Below are 18,497 nucleotides of genomic sequence, written 5' to 3'. Positions count from 1 at the left end.
GGTTTAACCTGATGATCTTGTTGACAAATTAAGCAATGTAAATATTACATGTAGGAAAATTTGTATCGCATTATTCTGGATGCTCCTAGTTACAGAGTTTAAATTTTCGATACGATACTCCCGATACGTGGTGTATCGTATCGTATCTTTAAAAAACATTTATGGGATATGCATGGAAATTGGGAGTCTCGTCTTTTTCATGCATATCAGATCGTATAGGGGGTGTATCAAGGCGTATTGGTAGTGTATCGATGAAAAAGATATAACCAAAACTTGAAAAAAAAGGGGAAAAACAAGCTTCTTTTCCCTGAAATAATGTTTTTTCTCACTCCCAAATGACTCTAAAACTCCAAACCTCATTCCCAGAGTGCTAGATTTGCAAAAATTTGCAAGAAAGTGTGAATCATTAAATTTTTTGAAGATTTTTCAAAATTTGAAAAAATATTGCAAAAATAGGTATTTTTTTTCAAATTTTTAATATCTTGTGATTTCTTTTTTTCTTGAATGTTTAAATTTACCTTGATCTACATTTCTTACATTCAAAATCATAATTTTTTGTGTTATTAGTAGATTTATGGAAATTTCATGAAAATATTTGGGAAAATATAAATTAACAAAAAATTTGAAAATATAATTTTTTTCTCTGCCTATAAAGACTAAATATGTTTTATCTATCATATCCATAGAGCAATTGAAATTTCTTCTTTAATATATATATATATATATATTATTTTTTATATTTTTAGAATAAAAAAATAAATAATAATTAATTATATTTTATCATTTGATCACAAAAATTTAATATATTATAATTCTATGGATAATCTATCATATCTATAGACCAATTGAAATTTCTTGTTTAATAATTATTTTTTATTTTTATATTTTTAGAATTAAAAAATAAATATTATATTTTATCATTTGATTACAATGATTGAATATATTATAATTCTATAGATGATCTATCATATCCACAAAGCAATTGAACTTTCTTCTTTAATAACTATTTTTTGAATATATTATATAATGTTTATTTATTTTTTATAATTTTTGGAAATAAATAATTATTATTACTTAGAAGTTGTGCCAATGCATGTTTTATGGTTGGATAGAAGAGTTGGGTTTTTTCCATCCCATAAACCATTAAAACTTAAGAATTATAATTTATAAATTATAATTAACCATATGATTTTTAATGAAATTATAATTAACTACAATATATTTCTTCATAAAACCAACAAATTATATTAATTAATTGTATATACACCTCAATGAGGTCTTATATTTAGTGTTGTTGATGTATTTTTATTATTTATTAAAATATTTATATTGTTTTCAAGCATATCTGCATATCTATGCATATCTTAGTTTTTCTCCAATGCACATACGTATCCATGGTGTATCTCGATGTATCTTTTAAAATTGACTTTCCGTTACATTTGACATTTTCAATACTTTGAACATTGCCTACTTAGACAGAAAATCAACCGCTTTTGATTTGGAACTGATTTTAATGAGCTTGGCCGCTTGGGTAATGATTTGCTTAATATTCAGGTCCAGTGGGCACTGAATAAAATTGGTCACACTATTGGGCTTGGATCTATAAAGTAAGTAGGCTTAGGCCCAGTTAATCATCTTCCAGCCAGTGACGATGAGGCTGTGGTTGGGCACTTGGGCTTGATAGGAATTCAACCAAACTTCTGCTTCTCATTACTCATTAGTAGTCATGATCCTTAGAAAGACAGCAATGAATCATTCAGTTTAGCCACATCAGGCATTATCAAATGGCATATGCCACGTCAGCTTTACATGTAGGATTAGGACGTGTATGTAGAGCTGATCTGGTGCATGGATTGGCTTAGTATTATGAGTTGAACCGTAGATCGGTAGATGGTTCCAACTCACATGAATACTCACTCGTAATTCGTAAACGAGTTGATGCACCTCTTGATTTCCCAGCCTGGCAGCCGCAGGAGTTCAAATCCGCCCCTCACAGACAAGATAGAAACAAGGTTAGAGGAATTCAAAATCAGAAATGCCCATCATACCCTTTACAGTAAACCTATGTGAGAGTAAATTCGGAGGATGTCCTTGTAATTTCAGAGTTAACCTATTCAATGCCTCTCTCTATATATAAGAATCAAAACTAGGGTTTTACGATCCTTCCCCCTGGACACGGAGTGCGAGTTGCGAGCAAGCGGTCTCAACGTCTTCTTTCTTCTCTCACTCGCGCTCTCCGATCTCTACGCAGGTACCCTAATCTGCGTTTCCCATGAGATCTCTATTTGGATGCACAGTTATCTCTTCTGGCTCATATCTTGTCTCTTGAAGGCTTTCCTTTGTCTCAGAAATCAGTCCATATATTTCATTCGCTTGTTTACTTGCGTGTACTGTATACGTATATGGTGTTTCTTGACAGACGATTCCTTTTTCTGGTGTTTCGATTACATAGATAATGGTGAATCTGGTTTTGTGCTATGGATATATGTTCTGTTCTTGTTTGAAGGCCTCGCTTTTATGATTTTCAATAGTTCTCCTTGCGTACTGAAGATTGAGACAGCTCCTTTATCTTCTTGATAATTAGAATTAAATCTTGTTTGGGTTAACTTAGATCAGTACATTGCCAGTTTCCTTGTCTACGTGAATATGCGTAAACATGGTGCCAATCGTTTTCCTTAGGAAATTTAATTGAACGATAATTCTTGTGATAATGGCGTACAGGTGGTAATTGCTTGGTTATCTAGTGGCAATTTTCAACATGTATGGGAGAAGTTTTGAGCCTTATGCGTGTTCTGGCGTTATGTGAGCACCTCAAGACTAAAAGGTCTGCCATGAACGCTAATTGGACCCGCATGTTGACAATTAATTGAGTACAAGTCAATAAAAAATATCGGCATTTAGGATTCATTGACAATCTATCCCTAGAAAAATACGTGCAGTAAGGTCTTTGGAGGGTAACTCATCTTCTCCATGAAATTAGTGAGATATCTGCATCCCTTGGCTGTAGTTACAGATGGATCCCAAGAGAACTGAACCAGTTGGCTGACTCTTTGGCTAAATCTTGATTGGGGAAGGTTATTTTTTGTATCGTGCAAATATTTACCTTTTGCTTGTTTGGGCCTTTGTTTATTTATATATTTAATTTTGTTGTAGAGCCCTTTTAGTGCATCATTTCATTTACCTACTTTTTTTTAATGAATAATGTGCAAATGCTTTGATTTCTTAAAAGCTTTGTGAACTGTGAAGGCTCTATTTGTATCAAAAGCAGTGGAAAAGTTTGCATCCATAATTATTATGTATGAGATCATTAAAATAGTTAAATTTTTATGTATGGCCATGACTCTGTGCTATTATCCTAGAGGTTGACATTCTAGAAATCCAGAATGTAAAACTGTCCATGCCCATGGGTTTAGCCCATGCTCAACAACTTTTGAATTTTCTGTCTAAAGTGCTTTGCGGTGAGGCTGTTTAATGTCATTATGGTTGCTTCGATGCATGGACTCTTAGCTTGAAGTGCATCATGAAGATGCTATTTGTGTTGTCTTGCTGTTTAAAGAATTTTGCTGCCCTAATGAACCATGGTTGATTGGGAATGCCTTTAGCTTGCTATCCTATTAGGGTATGTGTTTGATATGTTTCAAGCGGATATCTCATTTGGAGATTGGTTGAACCAATGGTTGAATATGTTTACTAGCAATAGAACTAATTAACTTCTGGTTCCAGGTCCTGGTTCTCATGGTCCAATTGTCCAGTCTGATATGGGTCTTAAAACATTGGTTGAGCTTTACGTTAGTACTTGCTTCACTTCTCATTTTATTTTAGCATTAGCTATATCCTGAAAGTAGAGGCTAGCAGGTGCAACCTAAATGAGCTAGAAAGTGGCATCACATGTTATAGATGTGTAGAAAAATAAACTAAATGATGCTTGTGCTCTTATTGTTTCTTGAAGTGGGCATCTTCTAACACAAACAGAAACAAAGACCTTTAATCAAATTTCAAATATGGTTATGGTGCCTTTATAGTTTACTTTTTTTGTTTCATATCGACTGGCTTAATTTCAAATTTTGGTTCCAAAGCGCTGTTCATTTCATATTTCAGATTGCACTGCCACATTGCTTTTCTGATGGTCGACTTTCTCCTCATATTCAACCTTGCTAAAATGATATGACTCTGATTATGCTTCATTGACTCTGCAACTTCAATTGTGCTATTTTTGGTTTGTATTTTAACGACTTACGGCTAACAACCAATTCCTTTGTTTGACTTCATTTTGCCCACCACCCACAACACAGGATGGATTCTTAGGTGAAACTTGCCATCGTGGTGAAGGTAATGGGACGAACAAGGTCAAGGGGGCAGGTGACTCAGGTTAGAGTCAAGTTTATGGATGACTAGAACAGGCTTATCATGAGGAATGTCAAGGGGCTTGTTAGGGAGGGTGATATCCTCACCTTACTCGAATCCGAAAGGGAAGCTAGGAGGTTGCGTTGAGTCCATGGACATGACAATATTCCCCTCTTATTCTCTTAAAGTGATTTTTTTTTGTCTTAGGTCTATCTCCATTTCATTGCAAATTTTGAATTTACACTAGTACGTTTTTTGGTTAGAGGAGAACTCACAATCTGTTCATATTCTTGTTTTTTTGGTGACTTCATTAGTTTATCCAACATCTTCATCAGTGCAGCTAGCACATGCACCTCCAGTTTCATCAGTTCAGTGTCGACAGATGATGGTTGACTCCAAACATCCTCAACCACACCACTATCTATCACTCCTTTTGAAACTCCAGATTTGGTAGATGCAGTTCTAGGTATTCCTCTTGAACTTGAGTCTGCTATGTTTTCTGATGATAATGTTCTTGTCCCTATCACCATTGTTGTAGCTGATCCCACTGACCTTAATTTTTCCATTGCACTTTGTAAGGGGAAGAGAAAGTGTATAGTCCATTGCATTTTACACCATCTTTTTTACAGTGCCTTATCACCCTTTTATTGTGCATTTTTTTCTTCCTTGGGTTTTTTGTCTGTACCCAGGAATGTTACTAAGGCTCTCTTCAAACTTGAGTGGAAAATAGTCATGCAAGATGAGATGGATGCTTTGGTTAAAAACGAAATTTGGGAAATAGTTGATCTCCCCCCAGACAAAGAGATAGTTGGATGTAGATGGGTATTCACAGTGAAGTATAGGGCTGATGGCAAGATAGAGAGATACAAGGCAAGGTTGGTATTAAAAGGGTATACTCAGACCTATGGTGTTGGCTATTTGGAAACCTTTGCACCAGTAGCTAAGATGAGTTTAGTTCGTATCCTTTTATCTCTAATAGCCACCTATTCATGGCCTTTGTTCTAGTTTGATGTCAAAAATGTCTTCTTCAATGGCGATTTACAGGAGGAGGTTTATATGGACATTCTAACAGGCTTTTATGAGAATGTTGGTAAGGGAAAGGTGTGCAGACTCAAAATCTCTGTATGGACTGAAACAGTCACCTAGGGCTTGGTTTGACAGGTTCAGAGGGGCATTCGTTTGTTTTGGATACACACAGACACAACTTGATCACACTCTCTTTGTGAAGAGGAGAGATGCTTTGGTGTCAATTCTGATTGTGCATGCGGCTGATATAGTGGTGACAGGAAATGATTTGGAGGAGATTGATAATCTCAAAAAATCATTGCAACAAGAATTTGAGAACAAAGATCTTGGTGAGTTCAAATACTTTTTGGGGATTGAAATTGCAAGATCCAAGCATGAGATATTCCTTTCACAAAGGGAGTATGTACTTGACCTATCGCGGGAGATTGGGAAGCTGGGGACCAAACCAACAGACACTCCTATTGATCCAAATCATAGAATTAATGGTGTGGATGGTGAGTTGGTAAAGGATGCAGGGAGATATCAAAGAATGGTGGGCCGACTATTGTATTTGTGTATGGCATGACCAGATATTTCTTATGCTGTCAGTGTTGTGAGCCAGTATATGCATGCACCTCGGGTTCAGCATTGGGAAGTTATTGAGAGGTACTTGCATATTTGAAGAAGCACCTAGCAGAAGCATTATTTTCTCAAATCATGAGAATTTGAATCTATAGTCTTATACAGATGTAGATTGGGCATGATGCTTAGATGATAGGAGGTTTACATCAGGAGTGTGTACCTTTGTAGGTGGAAACTTGATCTCCCGGAAGAGTAAGAAGCAAGCGGTTGTGGCAAGGTCAAGTGCTGAGGCTGAGTAGATCCATGGTTCATAGTGTCTCAGAACTTCTTTGGGTTATATTTCTCTTGAGTGAGATTGAGGTGAAAGCAAAGGAACTTATGATGTTATACTATGACAATTAGGTTGCAATCATTATTGTCCACAATCCATTTCAGCATGATAGGACAAAACACATTGAAGTTGATAGACATTTTATAAGAGAAAGGGTAATAACTGGAGAAGTCTGTTTGCCTTATGTTTCTTCAGAGTTGCAGTTGGCTGATGTTCTTATTAAAGGGGTGGCAAAGAACAAGTTTGAACATGATCTATGCAAGTTGGGAATGTGTGACATTTACTCCCAACTTGAGGAGAAGTGTTGAAGATTAATCAGTTTTATGATTTTTTTCTGAGTAGATGTTTTATGTTAGTAGTTATGTGAGTCCAAATTTTATTATATTTTTGTGTCTTATATATGTTGTTTTATGTTTTGCCGCCTTATAAGGGCGTAATTGTTTTTGTACTATATTATTTTTAGTATAAATGATAAGTGAAGGGGGTGGCCAGATTATTGCTCTCTTTTCTTCTAACTTTTATTCTTCTCCTTCTCTCTTCCTTCTCTCTTCAAGAAACTACTTTTCTTTCATATATTTTTTTTTAATTCAGCAGATTTCTACTAACTTCATATAAACATATAGTAATATTATGGTTTTGGTTTTAATTGGATCAGATTGAACTAGGGTGAATCCCCACCTTTAAGTTTCAAACCCAGCTAAAGACGATTTGATTTTGGATTCAGTTCAGACAACCAGTCATGCCTAATTTTGGCAGTCCTAATCATGAAATTATCTGGATTTTCAAAGGAAAAGAGAACAAATTTTGGTATTTAACAACTCTTTTTTCTTCCTAAAACTCGAAACAGGGGAAGTACAAAGTAATGGCAGCAACATCAGCAACATACCCACCACCACCACCATACTACAGGCTCTACAAGGATTACCTCCAAAACCCTAAATTGGCTCCTGAGCCTCCCCCTCCAATTCAAGGCACCTACATGCTCTATGGTGGCACCTACACGGTCTGTTCTCTGTTTTTCTTCTTAAACTTTGTTATCATATTTTTATTGTTTACTTTCTTCTTGGGTGTCTCTCATTTCAGAGTAAAGATTAGGGTTTATTTAGATGTAAATATGTGGGTTCTGTTTACTTAATGCTGTTACTGAGCGTTAGTTTTGATTTTTTTGTTATTTTTCATTAATTTTAATTTTATATGAATACCTTGCATTTCGTTTTGAAATTCAATGTTATTTAGATGTGCATTGATGTACTGGTTAATTATTTCTTGTTTTTGAACTCTTTGTGCATGCTTACTCTGCAAAGCTCAGTCTTTTAGAAATTTCTAATCATTCCATAAATTTAGAGGCATTTTGTATTTGAACTTTCACTGATATACTGAGTGACTCAGATTTGGTAGGTTTCTTTTGATGTTAACTTCTTTCCTTGTTGGATCAGATTTGCAAGTTATCTTTTTGTAAATTGCATTTGTATCTTTGTGTGCTATATATACTTCATTTACTTCAGATTGTTTGGACTTGTTGCATTGTCACCCCAGACTGATGATGTACTTCCTAGCTTGGAAGAGCAAGGAGTTCGTCAACTTTATCCAAAAGGGCCCAATATCGGTACATTTCAGCTCATTTTTTCTTATTTGTATTACTATTTGAAGACAGTTTGGCTTAATTTCTTTTTCTTTCCCAGTTTTGTTCCATCTAAATAAAAACTATGTTTGTGGCTGGCGGAATGTAGAGTCTGAACAATTCAGGCCATCCTAAAAAAATATGTATCAGTATATATGGTTTTTATGGGAAACGGTAACTTTCACTAATCTTTAAGGAAACTTGGTACAACTGTCAACCTTCATAGGCAAGGTGATCCTCAACATAAAAACAGTTTACAAAGATGCCCAGAAAAGGTTTTCCCTACTTACTCCTTGCTTTCCTAAGGTACCAGCCATTGCATTGGCTGACCTCCTAGTCCATTTAAAATGTACTTCAAGCTCTGTTGTTAGGTGCATAATTTCCCCTATAGGTTGTCTAAGAGACCAAGTGCCCAAACTGTTTGTTTGCATCCAACTTACTACCAATTTCAAATTTTCCTCCACCTCCAATTGTTAAAAACCCAGTTGTTTAGCCAATTTGAGCCCTTGTAGGAGTGCCAAAACTTCTATTCTAAGAGAGTCCCCCAAACCTACCGGGCCAGAAAACAGGGCCAGGACTCTTCCTTCCCCATCTCTAAATACGCCCCCAATTCCAGAGGGGCCAGGATTACCTGTAGAGTTGCCGGCAAAGTTCAACTTCACACCGAAAAGTAAAGGAGGGGGGTACCAATCCTCTTTAAGAATTATAGAACAGGAAGAGCTCGCTACTGTCCTCCAACCTCTGACCATATCATCTACGGAGAAGTCTTTGAACAGGTCTAACGATTTCAGCCAATGTATAGCCTTGATGGTGATCCCTTTTATGAGTTCATGTGCTGTTTTTTATTGTCCTTGGAAAACACTGTTATTTCTCTCTTCCCACACTGCCCAAATGATTGTTGCCCTTGTTGTTCTCCCCATCACCCTTCCTCTTTCATTGGTTGTCAGAAAAAAGTTAGATTCAAAAAGATCCGCCATGCTTGTAAGAGGATTCCACCTGCACCCAAAGAGAGAGGGGAACCAATCCTAAATAAGAGTGACAAAAGGACAGGAGATTAGTAGATGATTTACTGTCTTACCACTCTTCAAGCACAGGGTTACAAACTTGGGGATAAGCACCAATTTGGTCTTTTTCTTCGAAGCATATCTTAAGTGTTAATTTATAGGAGAACTACTTCCCAACAAAAAGGCCCTCACCTTTGGAGGTACAGAGCACACCTCACTTCTTTACAGGAAAAAAGGAAACTAAGTTGGAAGATTGCAACAAATCATTGAAAAATGAAAAGCAAGAAAAACAACTTGAGGAGACTTCTGATGAAATTCTACTATCAAGACAAGATTGGTCCAATAACACCGAGTTTAGAAGAGAAAAAAGTTCATCTATAAGCCCTCCTTTTGAATCCCTCAACCCTCTCCTGCAGATAGATGCTTTCAGTCTAACTTTGTTCTTCACATCTAACACATGGCCATAGCAGGAGTTTTTTGTTATCATTAATTATGTATTTTTCCAGTATTTATCAATGTGAACAAACAAAACAATAAATAAATATGGACAAGCAAATCCAAGTTTCACTTGCTTTGAACTTGAGCATGTTGTGTGCTGTGCATGAAAGCTTCCTGGGGCATTTTTTATTGTGTTGGTGTCACCTAGAAAAGAAAAGGGAAAATAAAGGAAATTTGTTATTATTGGCATTTCTTTTGTTTAATAACTTGGACATGGTAGATCACTTGTAACCGTCTTCAATAATGAAATTCAAACAGTGCTTGTTAATTGTTTTGTGACTAACTTCTCTTTTTTCCCAGACTTCAAGAAAGAACTAAGATCACTGAACAGAGAATTGCAGCTACATATTTTGGAGCTTGCAGATGTTCTTGTAGAGAGGCCATCTCAATATGCAAGGAGAGTGGAGGACATATCTCTTATATTTAAAAACTTACACCACCTTCTTAATTCATTGCGTCCTCACCAGGTAGAAATTTTCCCTTTAATTGTTTAACAATTTTTTTTTTAATTCTACTTCTTTCAATTTGCCTTTTGTTTTCTTCACAGGCCAGGGCAACGCTGATTCACATACTAGAACTACAGATACAACGTCGAAAACAAGCAGTGGAAGACATCAGAAGGTATCTTGATTCAATGTTTTGTTGGAAATATCGATTCCTTTCAACCACAGATATAATAATCTCAATACCGGCCTTGTCCATGAGCTTATAGCATTTAGCAACCAATGTAGACATCCTTCTTGGTTACTTTCTTATCACCCCATCATACTGAGGTTGACTTTTGCCTTTTAGTTCACTGGACAGCTAACAAAATTGATGACTTAGATGAGAAGTACATGTATGGATGCTATTGCATCTAAATATATTTTGAAAAAAAAATCCTCTGCGTATTGGGGTGGTTATTTTGTATATTTATGTCTTTTTGGAGGGGTGGAGGATGGGGGTGGGTATGATAGGAGAGTCCCCCTATCCTAAATTCTAATAGACCCCCTCCCCACTAGTGCTAGAATTGCCTTTATTGCTTTTTTATTGAGTGTGTGCAACGCAAGTACTTATAATTATGTTTTGTCATTTATGAGTAATAACCTTTGATTGTTCTTTTGCTTCTTTAGAAGAAGAGAAGAAGCTCAGAGGCTGCTTAAGGAGTCACTTGGGACCTTGGATGGCCACTAGCACAAATCAGTATATATGAGGCTGTGCTTTTAAGAGATCTTGTGGGTTTGACATAAGCAGATTTCTTACGCCTACCAATGGGGACCTCAGATTTCTCTCATTTCTACCAGTTGCAGCATCTCCGGATATGTCTCATGCTTGAAATTTCTTGGTATATACGAGAGACTTTGCCAACCAATGTAATAAATCTATAGGAAGGAATAACAAAAATGGGCCATTTGCCATATTTTTTGGAAGGCCATATACTGTGGACATCCCATGCAATTTGAATGGACAGGTATCCTGTATGCGGCAGCTGAACCAGTAGCATTCATGTTGCATTTTGTTAACCCCATAGGCTGCATTGCAGTTTGAACTTTGAAGATGACATTTTCTTGTTATTTGCCAATTATCACATTACAGGATGCCCTTTCATCTCTCCCCATTATTTTTTTTGGTAGAAAACTGAGAGAAAATAACAGAAAACAGAAAAAAACTAACAAACAAGAAAAAAACAGATTAAGAAAAAGAGGAAAAAACTGCAGAATCTTCTGCTAGAGGCCCTATCAGCCAGTTCGGGGGAGAGTTCCAAGAACCTGAAACTCCATCCTTTCCTTTTGAAGCAAGAATATGAGCGGACTTGTTAGCAGTCCCGTTAATCCGGACGAACCTGCAATTCAAACCTGCTATGTTGTAATAATCTGATAATAGAGGTCAAGCTTCTGGAGGGCTTTCCAAAGTTCTCTGATTTAGGATAGATGCTCGAGTCCTGGAGTCACAGTAAATCAACAGGTTTGAGAAACCTCTGCTGGTGGCCCACATACTATTCACAGATAGCTACTAGTTCAGCATATATAGCAGATTTTTCTTTAGGGGCCACAGTTCGCAGTTAAAAGAGAATCAGAATCAATATTGTACTATAAAACCAAAATCACTTGAACCATCCTTTGAGAATCCACCATCTGTAAAAGCTGTACAAAACGGACCCAAAAAATTCGGAGAATGGTAATTTCCACATCCTTGTAGTGTTTAGCTTTCCGGCAGCGGTAATGATTGGGAATCCCTAGCAAATCCAAGTTCTTGCCTGGACTTGAAAAAGTGGTTTAGCCAAACCTGCGCTTAGCACCTTTGCTAAGGACTCTAGTCCCGGGTTCCAACCCTGAAGTTGAATACTAAGCATTTGTAGTATTATCTAATATCAAATAAAATAAAAGGCAGAATGCTAAGCATATGTAAAATTTTATGGGATCATTTACTAGAACACCTCCTATGGTTTCGTGGATTTGTTTATACCTATTTTATATAGTTTTCATTTTACTAAAGCATTCCCTATAGTTTGTAACCTATTTACTTAATCGACCTTTCACCAATAAGTGTTTCTTTTGCCATCTGAAAATAGTAACATGATCACCTGTTGTTGTTAACTTTCTTATAGTATTAAAATAAAAAGCAAATAGTAACATGATCACCTAAACTAAATGGAAAATGTTCAAATGCTTGGACTCATGATTGTTTATTTCAAAAGTATCTTTAACATTTCTTCATTCAAAAAACAAAATTGACCAAATAGAGCCAAATTGAATGGACATTCCGGTCAAAACTGTTATTTTCCACTGTTATATAATGAAAGGTCGATTAAATAAATAGGTTACAAATTATAGGCAATGTTTTAGTAAAGTGAAAACTATAACGTAGGTTTAAGTAAATCCATGAAACTATAGGGGGTGTTTTGTAAAGGACCCTATTTTATGCTATATGATATATAATATATGTATAAGTAAATGTTACACATTGTATATTATAAAGTATAATAAAGGTCTTGAGAGTAGGAACAACAATTTCCACACTATCCTATGGATATCTGCCCTACCTACCCCGTCAAGATGGGTTTTATTGTTTGAAAAGTAGATTTTAGGGTAGAAATTGGTTTTGGGATTTTACAACCTGTATGGATATGGGTAGGGTGTGTCAATTAGGCTAAATTTGACCCTCCTGAACAATTTATGACTTATGTTTTTCTTTAGTCAGGATCTGCCCCACACTGACCTTACAACATGTATCAGCTGTACATCTGGAATATCTCCACTACTTGTATGTCATTATTCACGGGAGATGTTCCCAATACATGGTTGGATGTAGCTGTGAGGTAGGTGTGAGGAGTGCTCTGTGAGGAGCATATCCCTATTCGTTTTTCTTATATGCTTCCATCATTGGAATTTTTTATGTTTGTTTATGTTATTTTGCTTCTTTGTTGCTTATATATAATGCATGGTGAATAACGGGAAATTAGATGTGGGTTTGGACCTGACTTGCCAATCCAGCCCACCCCACCTGCAAATATGGGGAGGATAGAGTTGGGAAAGGGTTTGCTTTTTTGTGTGTAGAGAGGGTTTGGATTCTAAAAATCCAACCTGCCGCTATGCATTTGGGGGAGGGTATAGATTGGGAGGTTTGGGGAGACAAAGAGGGTCTAGAATTTATAAAACTCTCCAAGAAGCTGCTTTGTTGCCATCCCTATTTAAGGGTGAACATAAGGTTTGTTTGGTTCATTTCCAATGCAAAACTTGGATCCTATCCTGTAGGGATTGGTTGTAGGTTCATGGAATCGAAACCTACCCTTGTTGGTTGGTTCTGGTCGTGGTGGTTCTGGTCAATAATAAAAATAAAAATAATAAATAATGATAATAATAATAATAATAATAATAATAATAATAATAATAGTTCAAAACTTATATTATCTTTATTGATTAAATTGTGTAATTTAATATATAGAGTATCATAATATATTAATATGTGGTTCAAAATTCATCATTAAAGGTGCAATGTGGGCCAAGTTGGGAAAATGAACTTGCCTTGAAATAAATCTCGAAATATGAGATTGTAAAAATTTGAACCCAAGCATTCATGGTTTCAAAGATCATAGTCTCTGTAGACCATGAGTCATTGAAGTGATTTGATAATTTTTCCTCACTTCAATATTTGAATGTATATAATAAATAATGTAAAAGGTAAAATTTACAAAATTTAAATTATAATGATAAATTTGAACTAAGTATTAATATATTATGATAATTTATAGATTAAATTGCTCAATTTAATCAATAAAGGTGATATAAGTTTTTAATTATGTATTATTATTATTATTGGAAATCAAGTTTTCAAAGAATAATCTTTTTTTTTGAAGGGGGTAAAGAAAGAACAGATTCCATGTATAGACCCTGGAACTGGCCTTAGAACCACTAAAGCCTAAAACCAATCCTAGAACCAATCTTAACAGGATAGGCTCCAGTTCCAACAATCTGAAACTCTCTATAAGGTAGGTTCTAGGTTCCACCTTGCAACTGAACCGAACCAACCCATGTCATATTAACCCCTACTTCTAGTATTCTATACCATTCTAATTTTTCTTCAGGTTTTCTGGTTGAGAGAATGGACCCACCAATAATGAAGTGTTAAGATGTAAGCCCATGCAAGGGGTGTAGGAAGGATGCAAACTCAATGGTTGGTTGGTGTGGAGTAGTTGGAACTTGGAGCTAGCAATTAAATGGAGCCTTTTTTAACTTTATCACAACTACATGTGAGTCACCAAAGCAAAACCAAGCCTTCATCATTGATAGAAACATTGAATTCGTAAAGCTTACCGCATTAAACTCTGGCACGGCAATTTGGTTGAGCTGCTTTTATCGCCATTGATGCCCAAAAGTAGAAAAGTTGATGTACAGTGATGTCAAAATCCTCCACAGGACCACAACTCTACTCTGCCAATCAACTTCACTCTCCTTCTCAGTATAATATATTCCACACCTGATTGACCCCGTTCACACCTTCATAGTTTGGTCTTATTCGTTTTTTGGTACCCGGGAAAATGATTCCCAGGCAAGAGTTAGTCAGGTAAATTTCAGTGATGTTTACTCAGGTAAAGACTTTGATGGAAGATTTTTAGGTTTTGGGCAGCAATTTATCCACTCCTAGGATGAAACAAATAATTTTTTGGTGAAACCCATTATATTAGCACTCAAATGTGGTGAAATTGATCAATTACCCGATTGACGAATTTACCTCGGTGAGATATCTGCAAACGAGTGAGGCCTTTGTATTTCCAGCAGAAGTAGCTCCAACCTATGACTAAACAACGGGCTGGACCCAAGGGTTAGGGAACCATATGACTAAGCAAGTGTAGGTTTTCTGGGGACTGCCCTGAACAATGTCAGTGTTGAACTGGTAAGTTAGAAGCTAGATTTAGCTTTTTCACTAGTTAAGCTGCCATTTATGATGTCTAGCAAGCAGCCCCTTTCACTGCCTCCCTGTTTGGTTTGGGTGTGCCTTGTGAGAACAAATATATTTTGGGTGTTTCTATTGCTGCTCCCCCATGTTAATTGTAAGGGGGTGTTTATCTATTATTGGGTTGAAATGGTCAACATTGTGGCCAAAAACTATATTTATTTATTTATTTTATGCTCAAAAGTTCTTGCATGAATCCTATTGTAGAAACCATGGTTTTCAAAATTGAACCGGAAAAACCGGGAATCGGTCACCTGACCAGTTTCGTTTTCCCCCAAAACCACTTTTTTCCTCAAAGCTGTTGATTTTGGTCGGTAAATCGCTAAACTGACTGGTTAACCGTTCGAATCATTCAAAACGTTCGAATGGTTTTAACCGTTTTTCAATTTTTTTTGTCAAAACGAGATGACCATTCAGATCAAACGGTCGGACCGTTTGAACCAGTAGCTGGACCCCTGACGAGTTCGGTTTTAAGGTCATGGTAGAAACATCAAATTTACTAAAAGTATCCTGGCAATAGCAAAAAGTGGAGTTACAATAGTCTAACTCTACATTTTTGCTAGTTCTAACTTTGGATAAGGAAGTGCATATAGGATCTATTTATGTCAGATGGGTATTAAGAAACTCAATCAAAATTTCTCTTAAAAAATCAATGAAAGCATTTGTTCAGTTAAACATTCATTAATGCTGCGTTTGGAAACGATGTAAATGGAGTGTAAATCCCAATTCAGGATAAATCTGCACTCTGATTCACTTTTGACTGTGTTTGACAATATTATATTTTTACATTGACAAATTACATACCAATGCATATTTACATAGATAATAAGATGTAAAAGTATATTAATAAAAAAGAAGTAAATTTGCATTCAAGTGGGCTTTTGATAAAAAAAGGGGCTTTTATGATTCAGTCCACCCCTAGGTGGAGCTAGGATTTCCTAGGGGTGGACTAAATCCTGCCCATGGATTGATGTCAAATTCACAGGCAGGATGTGGTTTATAGGCTGCAAAAAATATTTCCGAGGGGGATTGCAGTCCAAAAATCCCTAAAAAAAACTATGCTTTATTGAAATTCGTGTTTGCATCCAGCTAAAAGTCTGTTTGGTAAGAAGGTAAATTTGTCAATACAAACTAAACCAACCTTGGAATTTATATGAACCATTTTATACTCTTACATATTTTTATCGTTTCCAAACACAACCTAAACATTTAAACTAGAAGATTATTCATGAAGCTGTCATACATAAAAGTTTTGGGATGCTTATTATGTGTCTTTTGTGGCGTTGGTTACAGAAGGAAAGAAATGTGAATTAAGGAAGTTTCTCTACATTAAATTGCTCTTGGTCACTAAAAATATAAGATTTATCGTGCTATTAGAAGAGATGCAGAGTCATTTCTCATATCCTCAAAAAAAAAAAAAAAATCAAGCAATTTTGCTTTGACTTAGCACATAAGTTAAAGGCCAACAGCTTGGTCTAGATGCATTAGATGAACCAGATTGGAAAAAACATTGATTAGAAAGAACAGCATTTGAAGACTGTTGAGGACAAGCTATTTCCAGATAGTGAATTGTCTAGTAACAAATTAACAGAAAATAGATGCTAATTAGTCATTGTCCAAACGGATGAAATGATCATAATTCCCAACTCTTTTTTATGGAAAGATGTTTGTGTGCCTTTTCATTTTCATTGCGCAATAATGGATTCAGATGCAAAAATAAATTTCTAGTTATAACTCAATTACAAACAGTTTGGTCCAAGGCATCCATCAAGAAGAGAAACCAAAAAGTGAATATCTTATCTTGATAAAGCTTACAATAAAGCTAAGTTAATAAGAATTTGTGGGTTTCAGAGATGATGAACAGCTTTAATTTTTCTTACTTTTTAAGTTTAAAAAGAGAAAGAAAATTACAGGAGAACAAGTGGACACACTGCATTTTGGGTTGTTCAGAGGCTATATAAATGGCTTCACTGCAGCTGGACAGACATGTCTTCAGTGTATACAATTTCTCATTTAAAATTTTCTGTGGGTATAAATGGATCTACTATATGAACGTGGAGGCCTTGTGGAAGCTCTGAATGCTAGAGTGTATGGGAATGGCACAGAAACCCTGGTTCTGTCTCATGGGTTTGGTTCAGACCAGACTGCATGGCACTACATTCTCCCTTACCTTGCATGCTACTTCAAGGTGGTGGTCTTTGATATGGTCTTCTCAGGGAGCGTCAATCCTCATCTCTACAGTCCCAGAAGATATTCAAGTTACTATTCCTATGCACAAGATCTACAGTGTCTTCTGGATGAGCTCAACGTGACCAGGTCTATCTTCTTGGGTCATTCCATGTCTGCCATGATAGGATGCATAGCTGCAACACAGAGGCCAGACCTCTTCAAACAACTCATCTTACTGGGTGGCTCTCCAAGGTCTCTCTCTCTCTCTCTCTCTAGATCTCTCTCTTTTGAGCTTCTGTTGTCACTGATTTATGTTTATGTCCACAGGTACCTCAACGCCAAAGGATATCATGGGGGCTTTGAGAGATCAGATATTGAGGCAACCTTAGAAAGCATAAAACAGAATTACTCAAACTGGGTTACAAATTTTGCTCCAAAGGCTATTGGGGTGAATGACAAGGCTGCTATAAAAGCGTTTGAATCCACTTTGGGAAGAATGAAACCTACTGTTGCCTATGATGCAGCAAAAACTGTGTTCTTGAGTGACTACAGACAGGTTCTGAGAAAAGTTGGGGTACCTTGCACCATCATTCAATCTGAGAAGGACATTGTTGTTCCAAAATGGGTTGCATTTTACATGGCAAAAATGCTTGGTGGTACCACCAATGTAAAGATTTTGGATTCAGAAGGCCATTTTCCTCATCTAACAGCTTATCATTTGCTGTTGGGTGTATTAAGGAGAGTTCTTCATATTGACAAGTAGAGATTGAGAGGGGATTTTAATTTAGTAAATTAAAGCAGTGGAAAATGCAGCTTCTCTTCTACTGCATGTGAAGGTGGATTCAGATTATAAGGGTGATCTTAGATGTTGATTATTTTAGAAATAAAGTATAGACTAAGCCATGTTGGTTATGTAATCTTATGGGTCATAATGTAGCCACAGCAGAGATTAAATTTATTAGTGTGTAATCTCCTAATAATTAAGCTGCTTCACCCATGAATGCTTGATTACCATCGATAATACAGTCAAATGTGAACTTGGGATTAATCATTCAATTTCTCATATTTGCCAATCTTAAGAGCTGAAACCAAGAAATTAATGAATATAAAACTTCTGGTCTATTGATTTGATAATATATGTGTTCTAAGATGGTGTAACGGCCACCAGTTTGACCTACTCCCCAACTGGCTGTGGCTAGGGGTGCAAATTGGGCGGGCTGGGCCAGGATTTTGGTCGACCCAGCCCAACCCTAAGATTTGGGCCTAAGGCCCAAGCCCAGACCGAGCCCAAGGATAATACTGCTCTTCTCAATCCTCTGAGTCTAATCTGCATTGTAATTTGATGTATTCGGGTTGGGCTTTGGTGAATTTGTCTTAGGTTGGCTAGTAAATTCACTCTAAAATTATCCATGTATGTATGTATTTTTGAATTCACTCACTCACTCTCTCTCTATCTATATGTATGTATATATTTATTTATTTGTGTGTGTGTGTATTTGGGCCGGACTTG

The 18,497-nt window shown here is 36.3% G+C and overlaps 2 protein-coding genes and 1 pseudogene across 15 annotated transcripts; all 3 read left to right on the top strand.

Annotated features, from left to right (window-relative positions):
- The first annotated feature begins 2,101 nt into the window (after positions 1-2,101).
- On the top strand, positions 2,102-10,976 carry LOC148872885 (mediator of RNA polymerase II transcription subunit 7a-like). 14 transcript variants are annotated; one of them, XM_088968110.1, is made up of 7 exons: positions 2,136-2,251; positions 2,722-2,824; positions 7,110-7,265; positions 7,799-7,868; positions 9,686-9,852; positions 9,933-10,006; positions 10,501-10,976. In XM_088968110.1, the coding sequence occupies exons 3-7, from the start codon at positions 7,125-7,127 to the stop codon at positions 10,556-10,558; spliced, it is 510 nt and encodes a 169-aa protein (XP_088824236.1). In that variant the 5' UTR covers positions 2,136-2,251; positions 2,722-2,824; positions 7,110-7,124; the 3' UTR covers positions 10,559-10,976. The 14 variants fall into 14 exon arrangements, with proteins under 14 accessions (XP_088824226.1, XP_088824235.1, XP_088824236.1 ...); XM_088968102.1 differs by having other exon boundaries at positions 10,498-10,976; XM_088968111.1 differs by having other exon boundaries at positions 6,918-7,265.
- Positions 4,294-4,491, top strand: LOC148872886 (small ribosomal subunit protein eS28 pseudogene; annotated as a pseudogene).
- A 5,822-nt stretch (positions 10,977-16,798) lies between the features above and the next one.
- On the top strand, positions 16,799-17,943 carry LOC148872884 (strigolactone esterase D14-like). Its single transcript, XM_088973812.1, has 2 exons — positions 16,799-17,239; positions 17,315-17,943. The coding sequence occupies exons 1-2, from the start codon at positions 16,854-16,856 to the stop codon at positions 17,748-17,750; spliced, it is 822 nt and encodes a 273-aa protein (XP_088829938.1). The 5' UTR covers positions 16,799-16,853; the 3' UTR covers positions 17,751-17,943.
- Positions 17,944-18,497: the final 554 nt, after the last annotated feature.

The sequence above is a fragment of the Nelumbo lutea genome, chromosome 2 (genome assembly GCF_056320005.1).
Source record: "Nelumbo lutea isolate HS-2025 chromosome 2, American lotus-T2T, whole genome shotgun sequence".
Lineage (NCBI taxonomy): Eukaryota > Viridiplantae > Streptophyta > Magnoliopsida > Proteales > Nelumbonaceae > Nelumbo > Nelumbo lutea.
This window is presented reverse-complemented; position numbering and strand designations above follow the sequence as displayed.

Excerpts from the sequence above, each read along its gene's own strand:
- LOC148872884 (XM_088973812.1), top strand. The coding sequence starts at position 16,854 with ATGGATCTACTATATGAACGTGGAGGCCTTGTGGAAGCTCTGAATGCT. Across the intron at positions 17,240-17,314 it reads TTACTGGGTGGCTCTCCAAG|GTACCTCAACGCCAAAGGAT; the intron begins GTCTCTCTCTCT and ends TTATGTCCACAG.
- LOC148872885 (XM_088968100.1), top strand. The coding sequence starts at position 7,125 with ATGGCAGCAACATCAGCAACATACCCACCACCACCACCATACTACAGG. Across the intron at positions 7,266-7,798 it reads TCTATGGTGGCACCTACACG|ACTGATGATGTACTTCCTAG; the intron begins GTCTGTTCTCTG and ends TTGTCACCCCAG. Across the intron at positions 7,869-9,685 it reads TCCAAAAGGGCCCAATATCG|ACTTCAAGAAAGAACTAAGA; the intron begins GTACATTTCAGC and ends CTTTTTTCCCAG.